Raw genomic sequence first — 24,558 nt, 5'->3', positions numbered from 1 at the left:
CTTCCCCAGCATGGTGCCTGTGTAAATGCAATGGACTTGTGGCAATTTACTCCTCTTCATGAGGCAGCTTCTAAGAACAGGGTTGAAGTGTGTTCTCTTCTCCTAAGTTACGGGGCTGATCCAACCCTGCTGAACTGTCACAATAAAAGTGCTATAGACCTGGCCCCCACGGCACAGCTGAAAGAAAGATTATCTTGTGAGTATGACAGTGATGCTTAAGATGAATGCGGCGGTACATGCCTTTGGTCCCAGCATTTAGGAGCAGATGCACATGAATCTCAAGTTCAAGGGCAGCCCAGGCTGCATAGTGAGATGCTGTCTTGAAAGAAGGTTGATATAAAGCTAATATACATGATTCCGTTTTTTTTTTCCTTTCCAGTTTTATTTTTTGGAAATGTTTAAAGGGTAAAATATGTTCTTTATGGATGGGTATCTGTTTCTTTTTAGTATAGCTAATAATTTAGATACTGTGTAAAATATATTTGTGCTAGTTTTTCAATTTAAGCACTGTAGATTATTGCCCTTGGATTTTACTCATGTTTCTGGACCTTTCTATTTTACTGTTAGAGAGTTGTTTGTTGTCTTATAAATACTGTCTGTAGGTTATGATATATCATACTGTTTACTACTTTGGCCAAATTCTGTATTTTTCTTCTGTGTAGCTAAAGTAAATACAGTAAGAACTAAGCATTTGATTCAGATGTAATATTCTCACATACAGATGATCTCAGACTATTCTAGAGCAGTAAGTGTGATTCGATTGTAGTGTTCTCACATACAGATGATCTCAGACTTCTAGAGCAGTAAGTGTGATTCAGATGTAGTGTTCTCACATGCAGATGTTCTCAGACTATTCTAGAGCAGTAAGTGTGATTCGGATGTAGTGTTCTCACATGCAGATGATCTCAGACTATTCTAGAGCTGTAAGTGACAGCAGCAATTTCACAATTCAGTAAGTAAAAGAAACTTTGAAGAAATGCATTCTTTAATTTCTAATGTGTTTGCTCTGCAGTTTTCTGATTGGTATAACTCAGACTGTCTTTTATTTACCGTTGTATATAATGGGGGTTGCTCTTTGTAAAGTCTCAGAACACTCTGGGTATAGATGGCAGTGGTGTTGGTGTCTCTAATCCAGTTAGAAAATATCAACAGACCATGAATCTGCCATGGACTAAGCTTATGAATATGCTTGAAAATGAATTAAGGGGAACTAGAATGCCACTCACTGTCTGTTATTAATTATTGTTATCAATAATGATATCAGTTTGGAGACTTAATCTGGCTATTTGGAGATTATTTTAAAAATATTACAAAAAAATGGTATTGCACAAGGTAAGCTGTATTACCGTGGTAATTTTCATGTAAATGTAAATGCTTCTTTGTTTAGATGAATTTAAAGGCCATTCACTGCTGCAAGCTGCGCGGGAAGCGGATGTTACAAGAATCAAAAAACATCTTTCTCTGGAAATGGTGAACTTCAAACATCCTCAAACACATGAAACAGCACTGGTAATGTTTCAAACTTACAATACAATAATCCAAAAGTAGTCATACATGTCTGATTTTAGTGCTTGCATTGTTTTTAAAATACTCCTTTGTTTGTTGGTTTGCTGTTTGTTGTTTTGGATTTGTGAGTCTAGTATCTTGATCTATTAGCCCAGATTGGTCTCGTAGATGTGATGGTCCTGCCTTCACCTGTCACATGTTGAAATATGCATTTGTTACCAGTTAAATAAAATCAGTTACCCATCTGTTTATAAAGAAAAAGAATTTAAATAGTGTAGGAAAATAGATAACTGCACCCCTCAAAACAAATTAATAGTTTAAGAATCCATCTAGAGAAAAAAATTATTCCTGTCCTTGCATGCTTTATGTAAATTTTTATTATTGGTAAAACATATAATTGGTCATTTGTGGTTTTCCACAAGTTTGAATAAAGTATCTAACAGTTACTTCCATTAACAGGCTGGGGGTAGTAGTGTGTGCCTGTAATCTCAGGATCTAGGAGGCTAAAGTAGAAGGACCACAAGTTTGTCGCCACCCTGAACCACACGAGCAAGACTCTGTCTCAAAAATCAAAGGCAGGGAGGGAAGTGTCCTCTGTGAAAGTGTAATAGAATAGTTGTGAGTAATGAAGTCTTGGAGCTACCAGAACTCAATGGTGAAACACAGGGAGGCAGAGACTACCCTAAAAGTAGCAATTCCAAAAGAAAATAGTAAAACTGATGCATAAACTAAAGAATGTCCTTTAGATAGAAGGAATAAGTGGGTTGTCTGGTAAATAACTTGCATCTTCCCTATGCCTTAATATAAACTGTGAAATTTGCCATTTGCCAAAGAAAATAAAGCTCTAGGCTAATAAAAAATGTTAACCAAAATTAACTTAAGACCATAGCAGTATTAAAATGGTATGGGGAAGCTCAAAGAGACTAACATGGAAAACTTTCTAGTGTGAAAATCTATGCATTTATACCCTATTATCTGAGGAGGGCATCTTGCAACTCCCCAGTCACTGCCTAAAGTCACCAGATAGTACTTACTAAACCCTACTTATATCATTTTTTTCTTCCACATCCATACCTGCAGTAGTTTATATTTTATGTACAGTAAGATTAACAATCATACTAGTAGCTCTTAATAAACCTCCACATACCGTATCTTTTCTGTTCTCACTAAGTTGAAACTTTTCAGTTAAAACAAGATGTTGCAGCTTCTTGGCATACCCCTGTACTTTGCATAAAACAAAACTACCCCTGTACTTTAGAGCCACTACGTAGAATAAGCATTTCTTGAACACAAACAATATTACATTTCAGTTGATCCAGTGATAGCAGACAGCTGTAACCTTTCTAAGGAGTGGGCAGCATATGCAGCCTGTATGTACATGGGAACAGGTGTGGTTCACATCCCAGTATAACTGTACAAGGATTTCATCATGCTTCTCAGAATCATGTTTATTTCTGGAACCTTACTGTGTAATATCAGATCAGGAAATGAAAACAAAACAGTACAGTTAAAAGAATGTTGTACTATATGTTGTTTTCCTTTAAGTATCCTGCTATAAAGCTTCTTCATGTCTTTAACCTTAAAACATGCGAAGTATTCATGGAGAGTTGTTGTGTAGGGGCAGTCTCTTCTTGGTTTCCAGAAACTGACAATTTATGACTCATAACAGGAGAACACACCACAATGTTCATAGCGGCTCTATTTATAATAGCCAGAAGCTGGAAGGAACCCAGATGTCCTTCAGAAGATGAATGGATACAAAAATTGTGGTACATATACACAATGGAATACTACTCAGCCATCAGAAACAATGACTTAACCAAATTCTTAAGAAAATGGCTGCATCTAGAGAATATCATCCTGAGTGAGATAACCCAGTCACAAAAGAACAGACATAATATGCAGTCACTGATAGTGGGATGCTAACCCCAGAGGCTTGCACTCCCCCAGAAACAACTCACAGACTGTATGAAGTCCAAGAAATAAAGAAAACAAAACAAAACAAAAAAAAAAATTTACAAAACAAGAAAACTTTAACTATTTCCATGTTACATTTTGTTTTACATGTACTTTATGCTCATTGTAACTATTACGTTTTCAAGGCATACTATCAAACCTTGAAAAAAATCAAGTACTGACTAAAAAATATATTCATATAGTTTTATGTAAAAACTGTTAAAATCGGGAAAAAAAGTACTGACAAAAATGTATAATTTTAAGCAAAAAAAATGTTTAAAATCTGAACATTTATCTTTGTTTTGTAAAATAAAGTTGTTTTAAAAAAATAAAATAAATAAATTTAAAAAAAAAACAGGAGAACAGATTTCATAATCTCTATAGACTTAAATGTATAGAACAACTTTGCTTTACAATTTTAACCAGAATTTTTAATCTACACTTCTCAGATTTTGGTTCTAACAAATACGCACATTGATTTAGTCAATATCAATCAGACAGAATACCTGTTATACTCAAGTATTTTCCTGGATGTTAAGACTGTAAAGAGTTGTGTCATAGCCATAGATAATAAGTTGATAAAAGGCAGGTCCCTGTCTTCTGTCTCTTTCCCTCCTTGATCCTCAGAAATGCTGCAGCCATAAACCATATAGATTGTGCCAAACAGGTAATTGAAGCTCCTTGTTCTGCTGAGGCAACTAGAAAAGGAAGAGCCTCAACTTAGCAGCTATCCCCTCAGTGCTGTTAAACCAGCAGAATTCAGAACAAAACAAATGGGGATGCTGTCTCTATGTAACAGCACACACCCAGGACTAGGATAACTAGTCCATTGGCAGGGCACTTGTCTACCATCTCTGAAGCTGTGGATTAGCTCTTTATCACTAGAAGAAGAAATCTGAATCTTACCTTGTAGATGTAACATTTTCATCATATCAGTAGCAGCTTTTTCAAAAATAAAGGACAAAGTTTAACCAAAATATTTAATAGCATATTATTTGATATGAAGGATTTCCTGCCATGCCAGAATTTGTTTACTACAGATTCTCTCCAAGAGAAAATATTTCAAGAGCAAATTTGGGTAAAATAAACAAAGACGTTCTATTCTATTTATTACCCTTGATTGGAAGCACAAGTGTTCTTAAAGTGAAAATGGTTCTATGTGGTCTTGATTAATGCTGCAATTTGAATTATTTAGCATTGCGCTGCTGCATCTCCATATCCCAAAAGAAAGCAAATCTGTGAGCTGCTGCTAAGAAAGGGAGCAAACACCAACGAAAAGACCAAAGAGTAAGTGCACTTGTAACCAGTAGATACTGCCATTGACTTCTCCTGGTACAGAAAACATACTTATTGTGTGGCTGGCTTTTTGTTTTTAAGATTCCTGACTCCTCTGCATGTGGCTTCTGAGAATGCTCACAACGATGTTGTTGAAGTAGTGGTGAGACATGAAGCAAAGGTATACACCATTTCTGTCACCCTTGTACTCAGTGACTTACTCTCTGTGTATTGGATGGTTAGTTCCTTAAACTAGTCGCTCTATCAAAAATCTTTTCTTCTCTTAGTTTACAATTCAAAACAGCCCCAGGTTGGAGAGAAAAGTATTTACATGCAGTTGTAAGGACCCAAGCTCAGATCCCCAGAACCCATGAAGCAGGAGGAAGTAATGCTCCTGTGACAAGATGTGAGGCAGAGAGAAAACATTGTATAAACACTCACTGGACAGATAGCTGGTCTCTCCAGTACTGTCTCAAACAAGGTAGAGGGTAAGAAGCTACACCCAAGGCTATACTCTTTTGACTTTTATGCAAGTGTATAAAAAAAAGTGTGCATGCAAACACACACACACACACTCACACACACACACACCTCAGTACACAGAGAAAGGCTGAAAAAGAAGTCCTATGGACCACATCTTTTTGTTACTGTTAAAAAATGTATGCATTCATTCATATGTACATTATTTCTGTCGTATATCTTCCTCTCCATTCCACTTCTAATCCACTGATGGAAGTCATCCTTGGCTTTCTTAACATTACACGCTAGAGCAGCTCTCATCTCAACAGGAGACCAGTCTTACCCTAGTTTTCTTTTCTGATCACATCTGAAATTACTTGGTTAATATGATAACCCCTCTTATTTACCAGTACAGTGTTTGTACTTTGACCGTTTCTGCAACTAAGACAAAGAACTTGAATGAATGCAAAGAAATAATTTGACTAAAAACAACATATGTAACTATGTTGATGAATTAACATTCTTTAGTTGGCATTTGTACATAGAATACTTTACCCCCTTGAATAACACTCCCATCAAAGTTGTAAGTCATTTTGTACCCATTAACTTTAAGATATAAGTAGTAATGGGACCAGAGAAATGGCCTAGTTTGAAACACTTGCTGTTCTACCTGAATGAATCACCTGGAATCCATGGAAAAGCCAGATGTGGTGTTGTGCATCTGTTAAATCAGTGTTCCTCCTGACACATGAGAGACAGACAGGGAAATTGGCCAGATCACCAGCCAGCTAGCTTGGGTGCAGAAACAATACGAAGATCCTGTGTCAGCACAGTAGAGGTTGAGAACTCAGCCCTCCCCCCCACACACACACAATAAATTTTAAAACTTTTAATTAAAAAGAAAAAACGCTTAATAGGAGTACGTGGCCAAAATGACAGTTAATAGTTTCCAAAGACTTTTACCTTCCTCAAAGAAATATTTTAGTGAAAATTCAGTATGTGAACAGATATGGAGCTGTTATGAGAGAAAAGAACAGAGGCCCTGAGTGACCCTGAGAACTTTTTCTCACTGGGTTTTACAGGTCAGTTTTCTTATTCGTCCTTCCTTAGATTTTTACCCACTTCAGGAGTCACTTAAAATTTTCAGTTTCTTTTTCTGTTACCTTTAATGTCCTAATCTCTGATTTCGGGAAGTTCTTGATAATGTATAACTGTGATATTTTTTTTTCCTACTGTGTTTGTTACTGAATAAAATAAAGTTCATTTCTGCTTGACTGCTTGGCATCCTCATTTGTCTGCTCTGTGCCTTCCTGTCGGCTGCTTTTGTCTTACATATGACACATTACTTTTGAAGTTACACAGATGCACCTTGGATCCTAGTTGTTAGATTTAATGAAACAATTGTAACTAGAGACCAACCTATATCATAGTGTGAAGACTGAGGAAGTCCCAGGCAAACCAACAAACATTATTTATCATAATGTATATTACTCAAAGCTCTCAGGAGATGTTTTTCAAAACTATGATTTGGAATGTAAGGTTGCCCTGAGCGTTTTAAATAGGTTTTCAGTTCTGTTATCACAGACTCTCATATTCTAGTTTTGTGCTCATTGAGATCTTGCTACCTTGATCTTCAATATTCTCTGATGAATATTGTCCAGTGTCTCAAGACACTGGTGAACATAGGATTGGTTAGTTATTGAAGAATTATTTTTATGGCAAGGAGGCAAAGTGGAAATGAGATGGTCTTAGAGGTAATCAGCTCTTACTATGAAGAGTTTCAGACACATAGTCAAATTAAAAGAATTTTACAAAACAATAGTTACGTGCCCAGTACATGGATACTGTCACCAGCTGTATTTCATATCCATCAACATGTCTTATTTCCTGACACATTTGCAGATTACTGTGCACATACTAAATATTCCATGTAAATATATTACTAGAGTTGGATATATATATATATAGTTTTTCTTTAAGTATAAGATTCACACAGGGTGAATGTACAACTCTTCATTGTATATTTGCTGAATTTTAACAAATGTGTACATGGTGCACCCAAACTTACTATAGGACAGGCTAAGGCAGAAGTGATTAGTGTCTCGTCTCAATGTGTAAGACCCTGAATTCAATCCACAACAGTGCTTCATCTCGGGCAGTCTCTACCCTGATGAAGTTTGTCTGTGACAGATGTGTGCTCTTTAGTGTAAGGTTAATCGTCTGTGCTGGCGAGAATTCTGTTGTGTATATACAGTGTGCTCTTCACGTAGTAAATATTCTCCATAATACATGATGTAGGATATACTTAAGTAGGAATGAGTATTTCAACACTGACTCGGCTCCGGATTTGTTTGCCCTTGGCTATTGTTTATCTTGGAGTTGATCATACAAATTCTGTGCCTCAAAGACCCATAAAATTTCATGGATGCAGCTTTTTCATTTAATGTCTAGTTTTAAACAGGGTGAAGTTATAAATGCTTTAATGCTAAACACAGCTTTAACTTACTTAAACATAAACTTACTATGCTTGACAACCCACATTCTAAGTTGGATCTTCATTCTGATACCAGTCTTGATGGATTGGTTAGTTTGTACTCTGGTTCTTGGTTCTGAGGGGGGAAATGCCTTTTTTGGCACTAAACAGCTGATTTAAAAGAGAGAGACTTTTAGTAGTATTAAGTAAATAACAGGATGATTTTAGGTGGTGCACCACAATGCTAATTTCAGTGTTTTCTGTCTTGTTAAGGTTAATGCTTTGGACAGTCTTGGACAGACATCATTGCACAGAGCTGCACACTGTGGTCACCTGCAGACTTGCCGCCTGCTCCTGAGCTATGGGTGCGATCCAAACATCATATCCCTTCAGGGTTTCACCGCCTTGCAAATGGGAAATGAAAATGTGCAGCAGCTGCTTCAAGGTAGTAAGCTTCCATGACATTCTGTGGTGAAGACTAACCTTTAAGATTTTCACATAGCAGGTGTGCTGTGTAGAAGTTGGTAATAAACAGAAATTTTTTTGAGAAATGTTAGCTTTCTTAACTTATTTTTAGCTCATTATATTGATACTTAAATGTCATTAAATTATGACTTTGGTATAGTAGCATATTTTGCCCGTTTCTCTTTGTAAATACAGGACACTCAAGTTTTAAAGTTTATAAAGCCGATTTGCCAGGCATGATAGTGCACACCTTTAACTCAAGTACTTGGGTTACAGAGGCAGGCACAACTTTTGAGTTCCGGGACAGACAGGGTTACATAGACCCCCCCCCCTCCTTTTTTTCCCCTTTCTTTTTATTCTTTTTCCATTTTCCTCTTTCTTTCCTCCCCTGCCCCTCAAGTTTAAGAAGCTGAGCATTGAGAAACTGTTAGTACCAGCATTGGAGGGGCTGAGGTAGAAAGTGTTCTTTTCTTTTGCATGTGCAATACATACCTACCATACCAAACTGGAGTTGGTGTGGGTCTTAAAAGACCTTAGTCAAGTAAAATGTAATTGCTGGGTTGATTGATTGTTTTTAATAGATGCCAGTAGTTTAGTTATGAATCCTAAAAACAATTGAAAAGACTTTTTAAAAAATTATTTATTTTATGTATGTGAGTACACTATAGTCCTCAGACACACCAGAAGAAGACATCAGATCTCATTTCAGGTGGTTGTGAGCCACCATGTGGTTGGTGGGAATTGAACTGGACCTCTGGAAAAGCACTGAGTGGTCTTAACCACTGAGCCATCTCTTCAGCCCTGGTAATTGCTATTTTTTAGAGCAAGGAGGATTTTTTTTTTTTTTTTTTTTTTTTTTTTATGACAGCAATCCTAGTGATACTTCCCCCAACCACGGGGCCTGCTTTATTCTGTTTTTAGATCTTGTATGTGTCCTTCTGATAGTCATGTTACAATGTGAGTCTGCATTTTTTCCCTGGCCTTATTTATTTTATTTTTTATAGGAGTTTTGCCATTGGTTCTTTCTTTGATATACTGCTCTAAATGTTTATTCTAAGATGTAATATTTATCTGTTTTTTTATAGTTCTTTTGAGGTTGAATTTATAAGTAAATCTTTACCTGGAACTTTGTTGTACTTACTCTTCAGAGTTTTTAACTGGGTGATTAAACAGGGTTTTAAACTGAAAATGACTAGCTACTTGCTAATCCAACTTGAAAAAAAAAATCTGAGGGTCAGGAAATTAAGATGATTTGTGCTAGTTCAGAAGACAAATTAATGGCAGAACCATGTTTAGGTTGCTGCCAGTGCTTACACATGGCTTAGTTACAAAGCAGGCAAACCTTTCACTTTGGTTATGTTTCTTTATATCATTTAAATGACATTTTATAGTTAGCATATATATATATTGCTCAGTCTATATTCTCAAAAGCTTTAGTGGCTGTAGTTAATGTTTTCCCCTGTGGCAATACTATATAAGCTAGCAAACTAGAAAACTTCTTTTGTAAAAGATGGCCCTTGAAGCTTGGTCTTTCTTCCACATGAAAATTAACCACTCTCTCTCCTTCCAGAGGGCGTCTCTCTAGGTCACTCAGAGGCAGACAGACAGTTGCTGGAGGCTGCAAAGGCTGGTGACGTAGAAACTGTAAAGGTAAGACACAATCAGGTTTTTGTTAATCTTTAGTTTTTGTTTTGGCATTGTTAATAAATCTGTGCTGTTACAGCAAATAGCTACTCTAAGTTTGAGAGAGCACTCATGTGCTAAGAAGTTTTATATTGCTTAATGTGTGGTAGAATGACTTAAAATGTCTACATAGTAGATTTTCTGTAGATTTATATAAATTTCTTTCTTTAAAGATATACAAGCTGAACAAGCCTTTAATCTGAGCACTCTGGGAGGCAAAGAGTTGCTTCATTCTAGAGCTCTGAGAGTTTATTCGTTGATGTTTACTTGGGCTCAGTGTTCGGAGAGTCATGCTGTGCCTCCTGCAAGCTTTACAGAGGTTCCAGTGACCAGACACCGGTCTCCAGGCTTACACGTTACCAGCTAAGCCATCTTGCCAGCCCCGAATTTATTTGCTGAAATTTCTTTTTAAGAGTGCAAATGATCGTCTCTCTACTGTGTCCAGTGAGAATAATACATATATTACATGTAACAAGGCTTTCTGATTTGTTTTTCATGAGTCAAGTGATTTGTGTTGTATTAACTTAAAGACATTGATTTTAAACTAGATGATTTTATGTGTGAGAGTAAGAAGACTGGTGAATTTTAAATGTTCATTTACTTACAGAACATATTTAACAAGCATAAGACTAAACGGTAACAGAAGTGGTAGTGGTGGACTCTATGATCCCAGCACTTGGGAGGCTGAGAGGGAGGTCATTAGTTTGAGACCAGCTTTGTTTCCTCTTTTTTGTTGTTTTTGATGGTGATTTGGGTTTTACTTTATGTTTTGTTTGTTTTTTAAGTATAAACTTTGTTTTCAGAGGTATTCCTCTGAGAAGGAGACTAGAAGAAGACATAAATTTAAAATACAAATTGGACTCAGAAAACAAAATGATGCCATTGTATTAAGGAAGACACCCATTCTATTGACTCATCGGGTTATGTTACTTTCTGGATACCTGTTATGCAGACACAACTAAAGAAAGTAGGGTTTATTTCCACTTACAGTATAGGATACAGTTCAGCATGACAGCAGGAGTTTGAGATAGCTTCTCACATTACATCTGCAGCCAGGAAGCAGAGACCAAAGAATGTGGGTTTTCAGCTCATTTTCTCTTGTTATTCAGTCTAGGACACTAGCCCATAGAAAAATATCATCCACTGTTAAAGTGGTTCTAATTACCTTAATTAACATAATCTAGATGGTCCCTCGGAGGCATGCCAAAGGTTTGTCTCCCAGGTGATTTTAAGAATTATTGCTATCTTCAGACACACCAGAGGAGGGCATTGGATCCCATTATAGATGGTTATGATCCATCCTAGGTGATTTTAAATTATGCAACCTGACTGTAATAACTGGACAAAGTAAAGCAAAGGATATTAAAATGATCTTTGGTAACTAACCATTGTACCAACAGCTGGTTTACAGTGGAAACATTCGTTCGTAGATCATATTTCAGCTCCACTGAAACATTGCTTTGGAACTGGAACCTCATTCATCAAATCTCGCAAATGTGTTTCATAAGCTCAGAAGTGCTTTGCCAGTTGAGCGGCTCCTGTTGGGATAACATAAACCTGTTGGGGCTTGCTCGACTTACCTGGTTTTTGTTTTGTTTTGTTTATTTATATTGCTATTCTTTTTACTCTTTAAGCATTGTGGTCTGTTAACTATATTTTCCCAAATTCTTTACATAATCCTCAAGGATATTTGGGGTATTACTTTTGACTGAGCTAGACTTGCTCATCTGAACCAAAGAACATAGCAAGAAAAGTTTGACTATTTCCTTAGTTCTTCCAGATCACATATAACCAGAAACATCTTCTTCATTCATTATATATAGTACAGCATGAGTCAGTTGTCTTAAATGTGGTCCCTTGGCCACTAAGGAACCTAGAAACTTGGTGAGAATAAAAATTACAACCCCAGACACTAGCTTAACAAAATTTGGAAATGAGACCAGTATACATCAAAATTCAGAACCACTGATCTGCAATACTACATTTTAAACTTTTAATATGCTTATAGATAGATCTTAGTAAAATATAGATTTGCTATGGGGTTTTATTTATTTGTTGGAAAGTATTACAAAGTCCAGATTGGCTTTGAACTCATAACCCTCTTGCCTTCATCTTCCAATGCTGGGATAATGGGCATATACTACCATACCTGGCTTAGAATGCAGATTTGACTATAGATAAGGCTATGGGACCCTGAGTTTTCTCTCTGTGCTGCTGAAAACTGCTGTGCTGCTACTACCTGTGTTTACCACCAAATGGAAGTTCCAGTTAAGTCTTCGAAGTTAGGTTAGCAGTATGTAAATACTAAAGTTCTTTATCTTTCAAAAAATGTAGAAAATATAATCATAGATGAGAAGACCAGAGGAAATCTCAGAAAATGAAAACCTAGAATAAGAATAGTTTCTGAAATACTTATTTAATAAGAAAATAAGGCAGACATTTAAATTTTCTGTTAAATTGTGTTAAAACAAAACAAGAGAAATGAATGTATGTGCTGTGTTCAATCCTACAGAAACTCTGTACTGTTCAGAGTGTCAACTGCAGAGATATTGAAGGACGCCAGTCAACACCACTGCACTTTGCAGCTGGGTACAACAGAGTGTCTGTGGTAGAGTATCTGCTGCAGCATGGGGCTGATGTGCATGCGAAAGACAAAGGGTGAGAAACTCCTGCCCTGCCTCTACCATACCTTTATGGGACCTTTTTGATACAAGAATACTTATTTGATAAATTGTAAAACTGCTTTTGTCTTTTAACATATAATTTATTTCCTAAAATAGGTTCAATTATAGCTTATTATCTTCAGTTAAGAGTTTATGCCGAGCATGGTGGTGCACACCTAAACTCCAAGCACTGGGGAAGTTTGAGACTAATATCAGCTCAGTATGAGACCCTTTCTTTTATAAAACAAAAACAGAAAACATGCAGATGGATCAAATCTACATTAAGATTAAATTGTATACTATTTTGATATTTTATAATTGCCAAGGAAAATTCATTTTTGTGGTTTTCATACTGGTTAAAGTTTTCAGACTTCTTTGAGGATACGCTAATTTTTGTTTATTTTGAGATTAATTTTGTTTAAAATACACAATGCTAGATGTTAAGTCTTCTGCTTTCCATAGACTTAAGTTTTACAGAGTATGACCAGAATACTTTCTTAGGCAGTTCTAGAAATAAATGTCTTTGGTTAGTATAATTACTGAGATTAAACCATTTGTTTAACTTTTCAGAGGTCTTGTTCCTTTGCACAATGCATGTTCTTATGGACACTATGAAGTTGCAGAACTTCTTGTCAAGCATGGAGCAGTAGTTAACGTAGCTGACTTGTGGAAGTTCACACCTTTACATGAAGCTGCAGCCAAGGGGAAATATGAAATATGCAAACTTCTGCTCCAGGTATGCTTAAGCCCTTGCTATGGACAGTGCAATTGCCTAAAGTACTCAGATTGTCTTTCAAATAACACTAATATGAGTCTTAAAGCAATGAAAGTACAAAAATGGTTTTCAAATACTAAAACTAGATTCAATGGAAAATGTCAAACATTTTTATATTTTAATCTACATGTATATTTATCAGCATGAGAGTTTATATAACCACCTGTAGTATGCTAATTCTACTTGTTGTCCAATTTTCCTGTTTGGTTATCTGACCTCAAATTACATGACTCGTATATGTGTTTTATAAAACTAATTTGTTTAGCTTTTATAAAAGTGATGGTGCTGGTCTAATATATACAGATATTTTGCTGTAAAATATCACAGTATATATTCATAATAAAGTATTTGTAAAAAAGGAAAATGCAGCTACATGTGGAGGTGCACACCTTAAAACAGCACCTGGGAGGCAGAGGTGTGAGTTCAAGTCCAGCCTGGTCCAAAGAGTGAGTTGGTTTCCAAGAGGCTAGCCAAGGCTGCACATTTAAGACCTTTTTATTTTGTTTTGTTTTGTTTTTCTTTAAAAGGGGGGGAAAGGCAAAGGAAACTAGTTACCTTGGTTTGTTTTTGTTTTTTTTCCAGAGCTGAGGACCAATCCAGGGCCTTGCACTTCTAGACAAGAGCTCTACTACTGAGCTAAATCCCCTACACCAAGACCTTCTCTTTTTTAAAAAAAGAAAATTAGTAATCATCCATTGTGTGGTAATTCAATCAGTAATGGACTTATTTGTCAGTGGTCTCATAAAATTATAATGTGGGGATTTTAGCTGTAATCCAGTTGGTCGAGTGCCTATGTAGCATGCACAAGGCCCTGGAATGAGTTCCCAGCACCGTATAAACCATGTGTAGGAGGTAGAGCCAGGAAGGTCAATAGGTCAAGGTCACCTTCAGCCATAAAGCAAATTTCAGACCAATCTGGAATACATGAGACTGTCTAAAATAATGGTTAAATTTAAATTTATATAGTTGAAAATTTGACTGTGGCTTTTGTTCTTACATACTTACCAATGTGTTGCAGGTGCCTGTGGTATTTAAGCATTAATAACTATGTCAGTCTTTGCTCTGGTTATTTTGTCATTGACAAAACAGTAAGCATTTCCTACCATCCCTCCTCCCCCTTTCTCTCATACCTTCTAGCATGGTGCAGACCCTACAAAGAAAAACAGAGATGGTAATACTCCTCTGGATCTTGTTAAAGATGGAGATACAGATATTCAAGATCTACTTAGAGGAGATGCAGCTTTGCTAGATGCTGCTAAAAAGGGTTGTTTAGCCAGAGTGAAAAAATTGTCTTCACCTGATAATGTAAATTGCCGTGATACCCAAGGTCGACATTCTACACCTTTACATTTGGCAGGTAAATGAGGGAAACTAGATTTAAGATGATGACTTATAAGATTATTCTTGTTTTTATTTTACTTACTTTTTTGGTGGGAGGAGGTATGGGGTCTGAAGTCAGATAACAGCTTGCTAGAGTCTGTTCTTTCCATGTGGGTTCCAGGGATCAAGTTCAGTCATCAGCTTGGCAGCAGGTACATTTATTTACCTGCTGAGCTATTTTGTCTTTACTATAAATTTATTTTTACTCTTGGGTAATTTAATTCCTCTAAGTAAGTTTGAAAGATGCAAGTCAAATTATCTGTCAAAGCTGTCATTCTCCTAGTATGTGTGTTTATGCATTAAGCCATTAGCTGAACTTCACTTTCTGTAGTACTGATGATTTCAGTAGGAGCAGTTGGGGTGGTGGGTGTCCCATGCTCTTGATCCCAGCACTGGGGGGAGGGGAAGCAGGTGGGTCTCTGAGTTGGAAGCCAGCCTAGTCTACAGAGTTTCTGGACAGCCACAACTGCACAGAGAAGACCTGTCTCAAAAACAAACAAAAATGAAGAGCAGTAGGGGAAACACTACCTTTTACTTCCATGAAATGAAACTCACCTATATATATACACACACAAAAACTATACCTTGTGACAATTTTAATGCTTTAAATCCTTCGAAAGGATGACATGTGCATTAAAAATTAGCATGATAAAAAATTTAAACCATTATAATTTTTTTTATTTTTTATTTTTATTTATATTAGTTCACTGTTGCTGTCTTCAGACACACCAGAAGAGATCATAAGATTGCATTACAGATGGTTTTGAGCCACTGTGTGGTTGCTGGGAATTGACCTCAGGACCTCTGGAAGAGCAGTCAGTGCTCTTAACTGCTGAGCCATCTCTCTAGCCCATTATCGTTATTTTTATATTAGAGAAATTTTTTTAATAAATATTTATTTAATATATATGAGTACACTGTAGTCTTCAGACACACCAGAAGAGGGCATCAGATCCCATTACATATGGTTGTGAGCCACCATGTGGATGGTGGGAACTGAACTCAGGACCTCTCGAAGAGCAGTCAGTTCTCTTAACCGCTGAGCCATCTCTTCGGTCCTATATTAGAGAAATTACAAACTCACTTTTTTTTTTTTTTTTTTTTTTTAACCTTTCTATCTATGATTATGTGTCTAGAAATAATTTTCCATAAGAGAACTTGCTGAACTGATTGACAAGGTCATGGGTTGTGTCATGCTTCCAAAGCATGGTTTGGTTTTAGCAATGCTAAGCTTACTCTACTGACCTGCAGAAAGAGATACCTCCTAAGCTCTGTCTTCAGACTTCAGCTTGTCTATACAGCCTCCTGAAAAAGGATACTTCTGTTTGCACACAGATGATTGGGTGCTTGTGATTTTTGAGGGTTGGATCATACACTTGAGTTTAGCATGTTCTCTGTAACAACCATGATGACAAAGCTTTTAGAAGGGAAATATTAAATGGAAAGATAGACAAATATTTCTATAATTTAGTAGATCTCCAAAACCAATGGCTAACAACAACAGAAGCTTCTAACATTTTAGTCCAATGGAAGATTTTTTTTTCCAGAAGGTAAAATACTAATAACTTCAGATTTACATAAAACTTACTCATGTCTATTTATAAATATAGATATATGGGTGATTGATTTTTCTATATTTACAAGTGAAAGTGATGTTGCTTTTTTCCCTGAACTAGCTGGCTATAATAATTTGGAAGTTGCTGAGTATTTGTTGCAACATGGAGCTGATGTGAATGCCCAGGACAAAGGAGGACTCATTCCTTTACATAACGCAGCATCGTATGGAGTAAGTTTTTCTATGTTATCTTGAAAAACCGAAGTGATTTTCAAAGTGGATGTCGCACAGTTCACATGGAATTTGTTGTGGCTTCTTGTTTCATAAAGAATTAAATAAGACATTATGTAACAGACATTTTTAATCTGGATAAGCATGTTGTGTGACATGACAATATATTTCTTTCACTGTAGTATCCCTGGCACCTGTCTCTTACTTGATGAAGTACTAGGGTGTGTGTGTATGTGCGTGTTTGTCAGAAAAACCATAGGTTTCATAGGAATCAGAGATTCAAATAATATCATTATTGATTTCCAGCGACCATGAAGGTTCTGATTATCGCTGGCCATTGTTGGTGGTCTAGTTTGAGTAAGGAAGCCTGCTAGTTTGTAGGTTGGTTCTCACCAGTTGTACTACAAGAACTATTTAGAAGTCATGGAGTTGTGTACTAGAATCCTCAACTGTTATTGTGAAGCAACTCCCCATAAAGTACAGTGCCGAGAAGAAACCGCTTTCCTTTCCATTCCAGCATACATTTGAAAACGAGAGAGTAGGTACAGAGCCAGGTTTTGTTTTCTTTTGTTTGATTCAGACAGGGACTCTCTACATAGTCCTGGCTGGCCTTAAACTCAGATATCTGCCTGTCTCTGCCTCCTGAGTGCACACCCAGCTTAGAACCAGTTTTTTAAGAAGTAAAGTTCCATAAACGATTTTCCACCTGTAACAGGAATATTTTCTTTTGCAGCATGTAGACGTAGCAGCTTTACTGATAAAGTACAATGCGTGTGTCAATGCCACGGACAAATGGGCTTTCACACCGTTACATGAAGCAGCCCAAAAGGGACGGACACAGCTTTGTGCTTTATTGTTGGCCCATGGAGCTGATCCTACTCTTAAAAATCAAGAAGGACAAACACCTTTAGATTTAGTTTCAGTAAGTGATGGGCTTTTTGAAAATCAGAAAGTTCACATGACATGTATAAAATGTCTGCATAGTGAATATGGTTTTAGCCCAAATTTAAATTTAGGCATCGTTTGGTATTTGTAATATGTAGATAGAGTTATTAATCAGTTATTATATACTAAGTAAGTACTTTGGAACTAGGAAAGTGAACAGTAGTTGGGAAACCTCAGGCCCAGGTCCTCTGTAAATGCATGATATTCTAGACTTAAGGTCTTACCAACTTCACCGGTTAAGTGCATTGCCGTCAAGGTGTCACAAAGCCTGCTATTAGCAGAGACTAGCCTTCTTCATTACGTCTTCCCACTGTTGTTGCTTACCCCAAAAGAGCTGTCTGTGAGAGCCTGCTAGATGGTTCAGTTGGTAAAGGAGCTTGTTGCTAAGCCTAACAGGCCTGAGTTTAATTCCTGGACCCACTGATAGAGAATTGCCTCCCACAAGTTGTCTTCTGACTTCCACATGTGCATCTTGGCACACATAAACATATACACATACATACACACAAAATAAATAAAATTAATGCTTAACTTTTTTTAAGGTTTATAAAATAAATTTTACATTTTTTTCTTTTTCCATGGCTGCTGCTTATAAAGGAGCCTTCTTTGTAGCTCCCATATCAGTGTCAATCACTGGAACAGGAGTGCTTTCTTGCCCCTGCTGCTGAGGTCATTAACCAGAGTAGTAAGGTAGAAGGAAGCAAAGTTTTGTCCTCTCTGGATCTTTGAGACAAGATCTTATTATGAAGTCCTGGCTGGCCTACAACTTGGTGTTTATATAGCTGTCCTGAAGTCTCATACCCATCTTTTTTTCCCTAAGATTCATTTATTTTTATGCGTGCGTGCGTGCGTGTGCGTGTGTGTGTGTGTGTGTGTGTGTGTGTGTGGTGTGTGCTCACACGTGCATGAGTGCATGTATAAGTGTGTGCCACTGGCATGCTGGTGCCAGGAGAGGCCAGAGTGTATCAGATCCTCTGGAACTGTACAGTTACAGGAAGTTGTAAACCAGTTGTGCTTCCTGGAAACCAAATCTGAGTCCTCTGAAAGAAAAGCATTTATACTTAACTACTAAGCCATTTCTGGCCCTTTGCATGCGTCTTTTGCCTGACTCCTGAGTGTGCTGAGATTATAGTCATGTACCACCACACCCTGCAAGAAACATTTTGAGTTTGAAAAGATAGTGTGTTCTATGGAGAGAGATTACATTATTCCAACCAATTGACCAAGAAACTGATTTAGTTTGTCTGCATTCAGATTTAAAGCGATGTTTCCAGGCAAACTAACCATACCATGTGTGCATGAGGGTTTCTTGGACATGTCTCTTTGGTTCCAAGCAGATTTGGAAGTAAGCATATATTTATTCCTCCCAAACATTGATTTAACCAATAGATTTAGTGGCAAGGAAGATAGAAAGCTATAGATAACATTCACAGAGCCTGAGGAGATGGACCACTGAGTTGCACAAGTGTGAGACCTTGAGGTTGAATTCCTAGAACCCATGTAAATTCTGGATGCATAGTTTGAACATATGTGGGAGAAAGGAGGCAGAGACAGGCTTCCTCTGGAAACCTAGGGGCCAGCTAGCCTGGTATCACAGTGGTGATGAGACCATCTCCTAAGAACTCAAAAGTGAGGATCAACACCTACACTTCCTTTAACCTCCACATGCACTGATTTGCACACTCGTGACACATACAAATCATACATATACCCATAGGATAAAATTTAAAAGATGGTTTTGAGAAAGTGAAAGCATACATGAGCTTTAGAGTGAAATAGGTGTACCAATTCACTGGCACTACCACTTAAAGCTGTAGTCTCTAGTCGCCTAGCCTCCAAAGTTTAGAAACAACATCTATAACGGATAAAATAGATCTGGTTAATTAGAGAAGTAAACATTGTAATAAAATCTAAAGCCTTTAAACAGCTTCACATATCAGAATTACCCAATAAATGGTCTTTTTTATGAGTCAACAAATAATATACACAAACCGTAAGGGTCAAAAGATGCACAAATGAAGGAGGAAGAGAAAGATAAGGGGGTGGACAGTAAATGAATAACCCTGAAACATCCCTGTTAGTGATTACTTAGCTTTTTAACATTTTTTTTAATTGGGAGAGGAGGCTGGAATGTTTCAGTATGCCTGTACAAACAAGTCAAGGGTAACTGTGGGGCTCTGTTCTTACTATACCTTGTGGGTACCAGGGATTAAACCCAGGCCATCAGGTTCAGTGGCAGCTGCCTTCCCACTGAGACATCTCTCCAGCCCATTACTTAGTTTCTTATTCAAGCATTGCAAGTGATTGCATACGATTAGTGAAGTGGATATAACACTGAATTTAGAGACTTTTTCATCTTAGCAGTTTGATTAAAATCATCTTACAAAAACCAAACAAAACAGGGTTCTCTCTGTTCTGAGTAATAAATCACAGTTTTCTAAAAATGCAAATAGGTCTGTTTGCTAAAGTTCTGTATACATTGAGTTGCTAATGTCAGAGTTAATTATAATAGGGTTAATTTTTAGATTAGTAGTTCTGTAATTTTGGTGCCTTTCAGTCTTGATCTCAGAGTTGGCATTTTGTTACTCATTCTTGGCAACATTCAGCAGTTTCTTTGTTCAATGAGATGTGAGCCGGAAAGGGTGTTATAAATTGTATTTTCTATTTGGAGACAATTTAGCTAGCTGGTCAATCAGCCTGTTTGTTCTACTTTCAAGATTTTCTAGTATTTCTAGTAGACCTGGTAAGAATTTGCTAGATTTTATCCTATTTCTGTTGCATCTTATCAGGCATAGAAGAATTGTAAACCATGTTTATGACAAATTTTATCTCCTTGTACTGTGTCCTAGGCTGATGATGTCAGCGCTCTCTTGACAGCAGCCATGCCCCCCTCTGTTCTGCCTACGTGCTATAAACCTCAAGTGCTCAGTGGTGTGAGGAGCCCCGGAGCCACTGCAGATGCTCTGTCATCAGGACCATCCAGTCCATCCAGCCTCTCTGCAGCCAGCAGTCTCGACAACTTAGCTGGGAGTTTTTCTGAACTGTCTTCAGTAGTTAGTTCAAGTGCAACAGAAGGTGCTACTGGTTTGGAAAGAAAAGAGGGTGAGAGGTTTTTATAAATAACTGCAACTCACATTGTAGCTCCATGTTTGTCATTTAGAGTGGTAGGAAACTGTCCTTTAAATCTTAAATGCAATTCTTTATATAAAATAAGTTAAAACATTTTATTTTATATACTGAGAATATCCACTTTTTATTTTCTTCTATTAGTATAAATAGGATTCCTACAGAAACTTCTTTCAAACCAAAAACTGATGAATGTGATGCTGGCATTTATTTATTGCCTGCTATTATAGTGTGTGAGCATGCAAGTGTCCAAACTTGTGCTGTGCAATGTAAGTGGAGATTAGAGGACAACTCTGTGTCAGAGGTTCTTCATTTGTGTTTTGTTTGTTTGGTTTTTTTTTTTGTTGTTTTTTTGAGAGTTTCTGGGTGTGTCATTGACTGTCCTGGAATTTACTCTGTCCTCCCAACAATTAAACTCAGGTTGCCAGGCTTTCGCAGAAGTGCCTTACTTGCTAAGCCATCTTACCAGCCCTGGCCCACTCTTTAGATGTCAGCTTTCGCCTGCCAGGTTCATCCGACTATACACAATATCGGAAAGCTTTTTCCATAAATTTGAAAGACTCAATCTTAAAAGACGCATTTAAAAGATGAAGCTAAAAATAAATTTTTAAATGAAAACAAAACAAGAAATATTTAAACTTGAGAAAGCCCACGGTCGGGTAAATGTTTAAGCTGAACATGATTGGCACAAACCTGTGATTTCTGAATTTGAGGTCAGCATAGCAAGCATTGAGTTCCAGGCAAGCAGGACTACACAGCGGGACCTTGCCTCAAAAAAAAAAAAAAAATTTTTTTTTTTGTAGGATTCTTGTTAGTTTTCAGTATTACATAAATGGCTGTTAGTACATTTGCTGGTAACATCACAGATCTTTTATATTTACAGTGTTGTTGTACAATATTCTGATGTGTAATCTTATTCCTCCCAGATTCAGGAATAGATTTTAGTATAACTCAGTTCATAAGGAACCTTGGACTTGAACACTTAATGGATATATTTGAGCGAGAACAGGTGAGTAGGCGAATTCTATTGTTTGGTTTAGTGTTTAATAGAAAAATCTAGAAAATGTTTGAAATTAATTAAACTTTCTAAGCTACTGGGAAATATTTTTTATAGGGTGTCTGTTATGTTTAGTGCTGGGCACTGAAACCAGGGCCTCCTGGATGCTGTGTGTACTGTGTAGTGATACTCTGTCTACTACAGCTCTGAGAGTTAGGAGACTGGAAATCAGTCACTTCCTCATATGGCTTGACCTTGGAGTTTCACTTTGCTCATTATGTAAAAATTGACTGATGTACCTCAATAACATGGTTCCTGATTCAGGCCTTTGCTACCTACTGTGGACAGGAATGTGAATGTGCCAGCCATATACTTGAGCTTTTCTGGGTAGCCCCAGTTTAAAGTATTCCATCAGAATACATGTATTTATTCTTTCTAGAATTTACTTAATGGTGTGAGTGTTTTGCCTGCTTGAATCCATACCACATGTATACCTGGTGCTTGTGGAGGTCTGAAGAGGATGTCAGATCCCTTGGAATTTGAGTTATAAATGGTTGAAAGCCACCATGTGGTACTTCCTGGAAACCAAACCCTAATCCTCTTTGACAGAGCAGTCAAAGAAAGTCAGAGAAAGAAGCACTTTCTCTAGCCCCTGCATCCTCTGACAGGGCAGTGCTCTGACTGTGTCACTGGCCCGTACAGTGTTCACGTTGTTGCCACTGCTGTCACGATTGTTCACAGAATATGAGTTCTATTAACTTGAACCTGCATAACCTGCAATCCAGTTAGAGAGGTAGAGGAGAAACATGAGACATTACAGTCTTACAAAGATTTTAGTAAAGCTAAAGAAGAAAAAGATTACTCTTACTGAACACTATTAGGGATGACTTTATACAAGTTATACAAGTGTAAACGAATCAATCAAGTTAATGATTTCAACTTTATGAAGCTGAAAATATTGATGTAAGAATTTGAACAGTGATGCCGAGGTCCTGGAGGAACTCTGGAAGACGTCATGTAAAGGGCTAGATGCGGAACGATGGTGGGGAAGTACAGAGAAAAGATGAGTTTGAAAGGACATTTATGACCCAACTTATTTTATTTCAGCTTTTTGAGTTTAATAGATAATTTGTTTTCTATAAAGACTATTTAAAATAATATGAAATGGGGCCAGTGAGGTAGCACAGGTTTTGATTTCTAGCACCCACATACATGATGGGTAACAACTGACTTCTGTAATGCCATTGGGTGGTGAGGGGGTGTGATGCCCTCTTTTGGCTGAAGGATAGAGAATGCATGCATAGTAATATATAATAAATATTCACTAATATTTATTATATAGTCATATAATAAAATAGAAAATAATGTGAAATAAACATGAATATTTTGAGACTATCAATATATGAATGTCTACCAAATGAGCAAGCATCCTGAATAGTTTTCTTTTCCTAGATTACCTTGGATGTACTAGTTGAGATGGGCCACAAGGAGCTGAAAGAGATTGGAATCAATGCTTATGGACATCGACACAAGCTAATTAAAGGGGTTGAAAGACTGATCTCTGGACAACAAGGTAGTTCGTTTTAATAACTGGTGATAGTGTTTTTACATAAAGGCAGCCCTCAGTATAATACTTTAGAAGTCTGTGAGAAGCCATTTTAATTGGAGGGGAACTAATAGGGGTTTGAACCTAATGAGGCCTTGCTAATACTTTAAACTTCCTGACACTACTAATATTAATTATATGACCCAAAGTAAAGTTTCTTGGCTTGTGCAGAAATTTTTGGATTGTTTTAGCTTTTGAGAAATGAGAAGGTATAATTAGAAGTTAACCTAGGTCTAAAGTGTTGATTTTAAATGATCTAGAGCATAGATGTCTCTTTCTCATATTCACATGCTATGTAATGATTACGTGAGAAGCAGTCTATAAGATACAGTAATGTTTTCCATAGCTAAATTTACAACAGCTTGGGGGAAAGTCCTAAAAAATTTTATAACTCTTCGCTAAAGGAAAATGCAAATTACATTCATTCAACAGGTGTTAGCATTTGTGTGTGCCAGAGTTAGGTAAAAATTGTGAATTGCTCTGGGGGTCAAAAATCACATTTTACCTTTATTATTAAACAGGAATGGTGATTTTCCATAATGCTGGTACAGCACTCACGGGGATGGGAACTAGTGCAGCCACTATGCCCGTCAGTGACACTAAATGCCATTATGATGCAGCACGACAACCCCAACCTAGACACAATAGAGAGCTGCTTATCCATATGTATAGCTACACAGTTTCACAAGGACAAGGAAATGGGGCCAGCTTACATGTCTGTCCACAGGTGAACAGACAAAATGTGTACGTACACGAGTGCACGGTGGGATTCTAGTCAGCTGTGGTAAATGAAATTATGACATTTGCAGAAAACTAGATCACACTGAAGCTTATCGTATTAAATAAAAATAAGCCAGACTCAGTTAAATGCTATTTGTTTTCTCATGTGGAGCACAGGTTTAAATCTGTGCATGTGGCATGGAAGTAGAAAAGGGATGATGTATAGATACAGCTGAGCATGCTTGCAGCTAACCATCAGTCTGAAATCAGAGATCCCAATGAGGTTGCTAAAGAAAAGACCTAAGGAGCTGAAAGGGGTTGCAACCTCATGGGAAGATAACACCATTATCAACCAACCAAACTCGCCAAAACTCCCATGGAATAAAACACCAACCTCTGTGCGCACTTTAAGGGACCTATTGATCCAGTTGCATATGTAGCTGAAGATAGCAGTGTCTGGCATCAATGTGAGAAGAGGCTTTTGTTCCAGAGAGGGCACATTTTCCCAATGTAGGGGAATGCCAAGGCAATGGGGTGGAGAGGGGGATCAGAAGGGAGTGCACCTTTGGGAAGGCAACTGGAGGGGGAGGGGCAATGAGAGCAGGGTGGAGGAAGGGGGATAACATTTCAAATGTAAATACAGAGTATCTCATAAAAAAATAATTTTTTAAAAAAAGAAAAGGGATGATGGGAAGAGGGAGGAACAAGAGAGGATAGTGGAATATGTGTTACATAAAATCCGA

At 37.3% G+C, this 24,558-nt stretch overlaps 1 protein-coding gene across 3 annotated transcripts in view; it reads left to right on the top strand.

Moving 5' to 3' along the window:
- Positions 1–24,558, top strand: part of TNKS2 (tankyrase 2) — a 50,505-nt gene that overhangs the window by 16,466 nt on the left and 9,481 nt on the right. Inside the window, exons 8-21 of one of the 3 annotated variants that reach the window (XM_080911957.1) lie at positions 10–196; positions 1,388–1,509; positions 4,658–4,749; positions 4,840–4,918; positions 7,943–8,114; positions 9,705–9,784; positions 12,330–12,475; positions 13,051–13,216; positions 14,393–14,612; positions 16,312–16,421; positions 17,155–17,343; positions 20,216–20,468; positions 21,419–21,501; positions 22,942–23,062. In XM_080911957.1, coding sequence (XP_080768083.1) covers positions 10–196; positions 1,388–1,509; positions 4,658–4,749; positions 4,840–4,918; positions 7,943–8,114; positions 9,705–9,784; positions 12,330–12,475; positions 13,051–13,216; positions 14,393–14,612; positions 16,312–16,421; positions 17,155–17,343; positions 20,216–20,468; positions 21,419–21,501; positions 22,942–23,062 — 2,020 coding nt within the window. The remainder of the gene's footprint in view (positions 1–9; positions 197–1,387; positions 1,510–4,657; positions 4,750–4,839; positions 4,919–7,942; positions 8,115–9,704; positions 9,785–12,329; positions 12,476–13,050; positions 13,217–14,392; positions 14,613–16,311; positions 16,422–17,154; positions 17,344–20,215; positions 20,469–21,418; positions 21,502–22,941; positions 23,063–24,558) is intronic. The other 2 variants (XM_080911959.1, XM_080911958.1) reach the window with 2 other exon arrangements.

The sequence above is a fragment of the Micromys minutus genome (genome assembly GCF_963924665.1).
Source record: "Micromys minutus genome assembly, chromosome: 2".
Classification (NCBI taxonomy): domain Eukaryota; kingdom Metazoa; phylum Chordata; class Mammalia; order Rodentia; family Muridae; genus Micromys; species Micromys minutus.
This window is presented reverse-complemented; position numbering and strand designations above follow the sequence as displayed.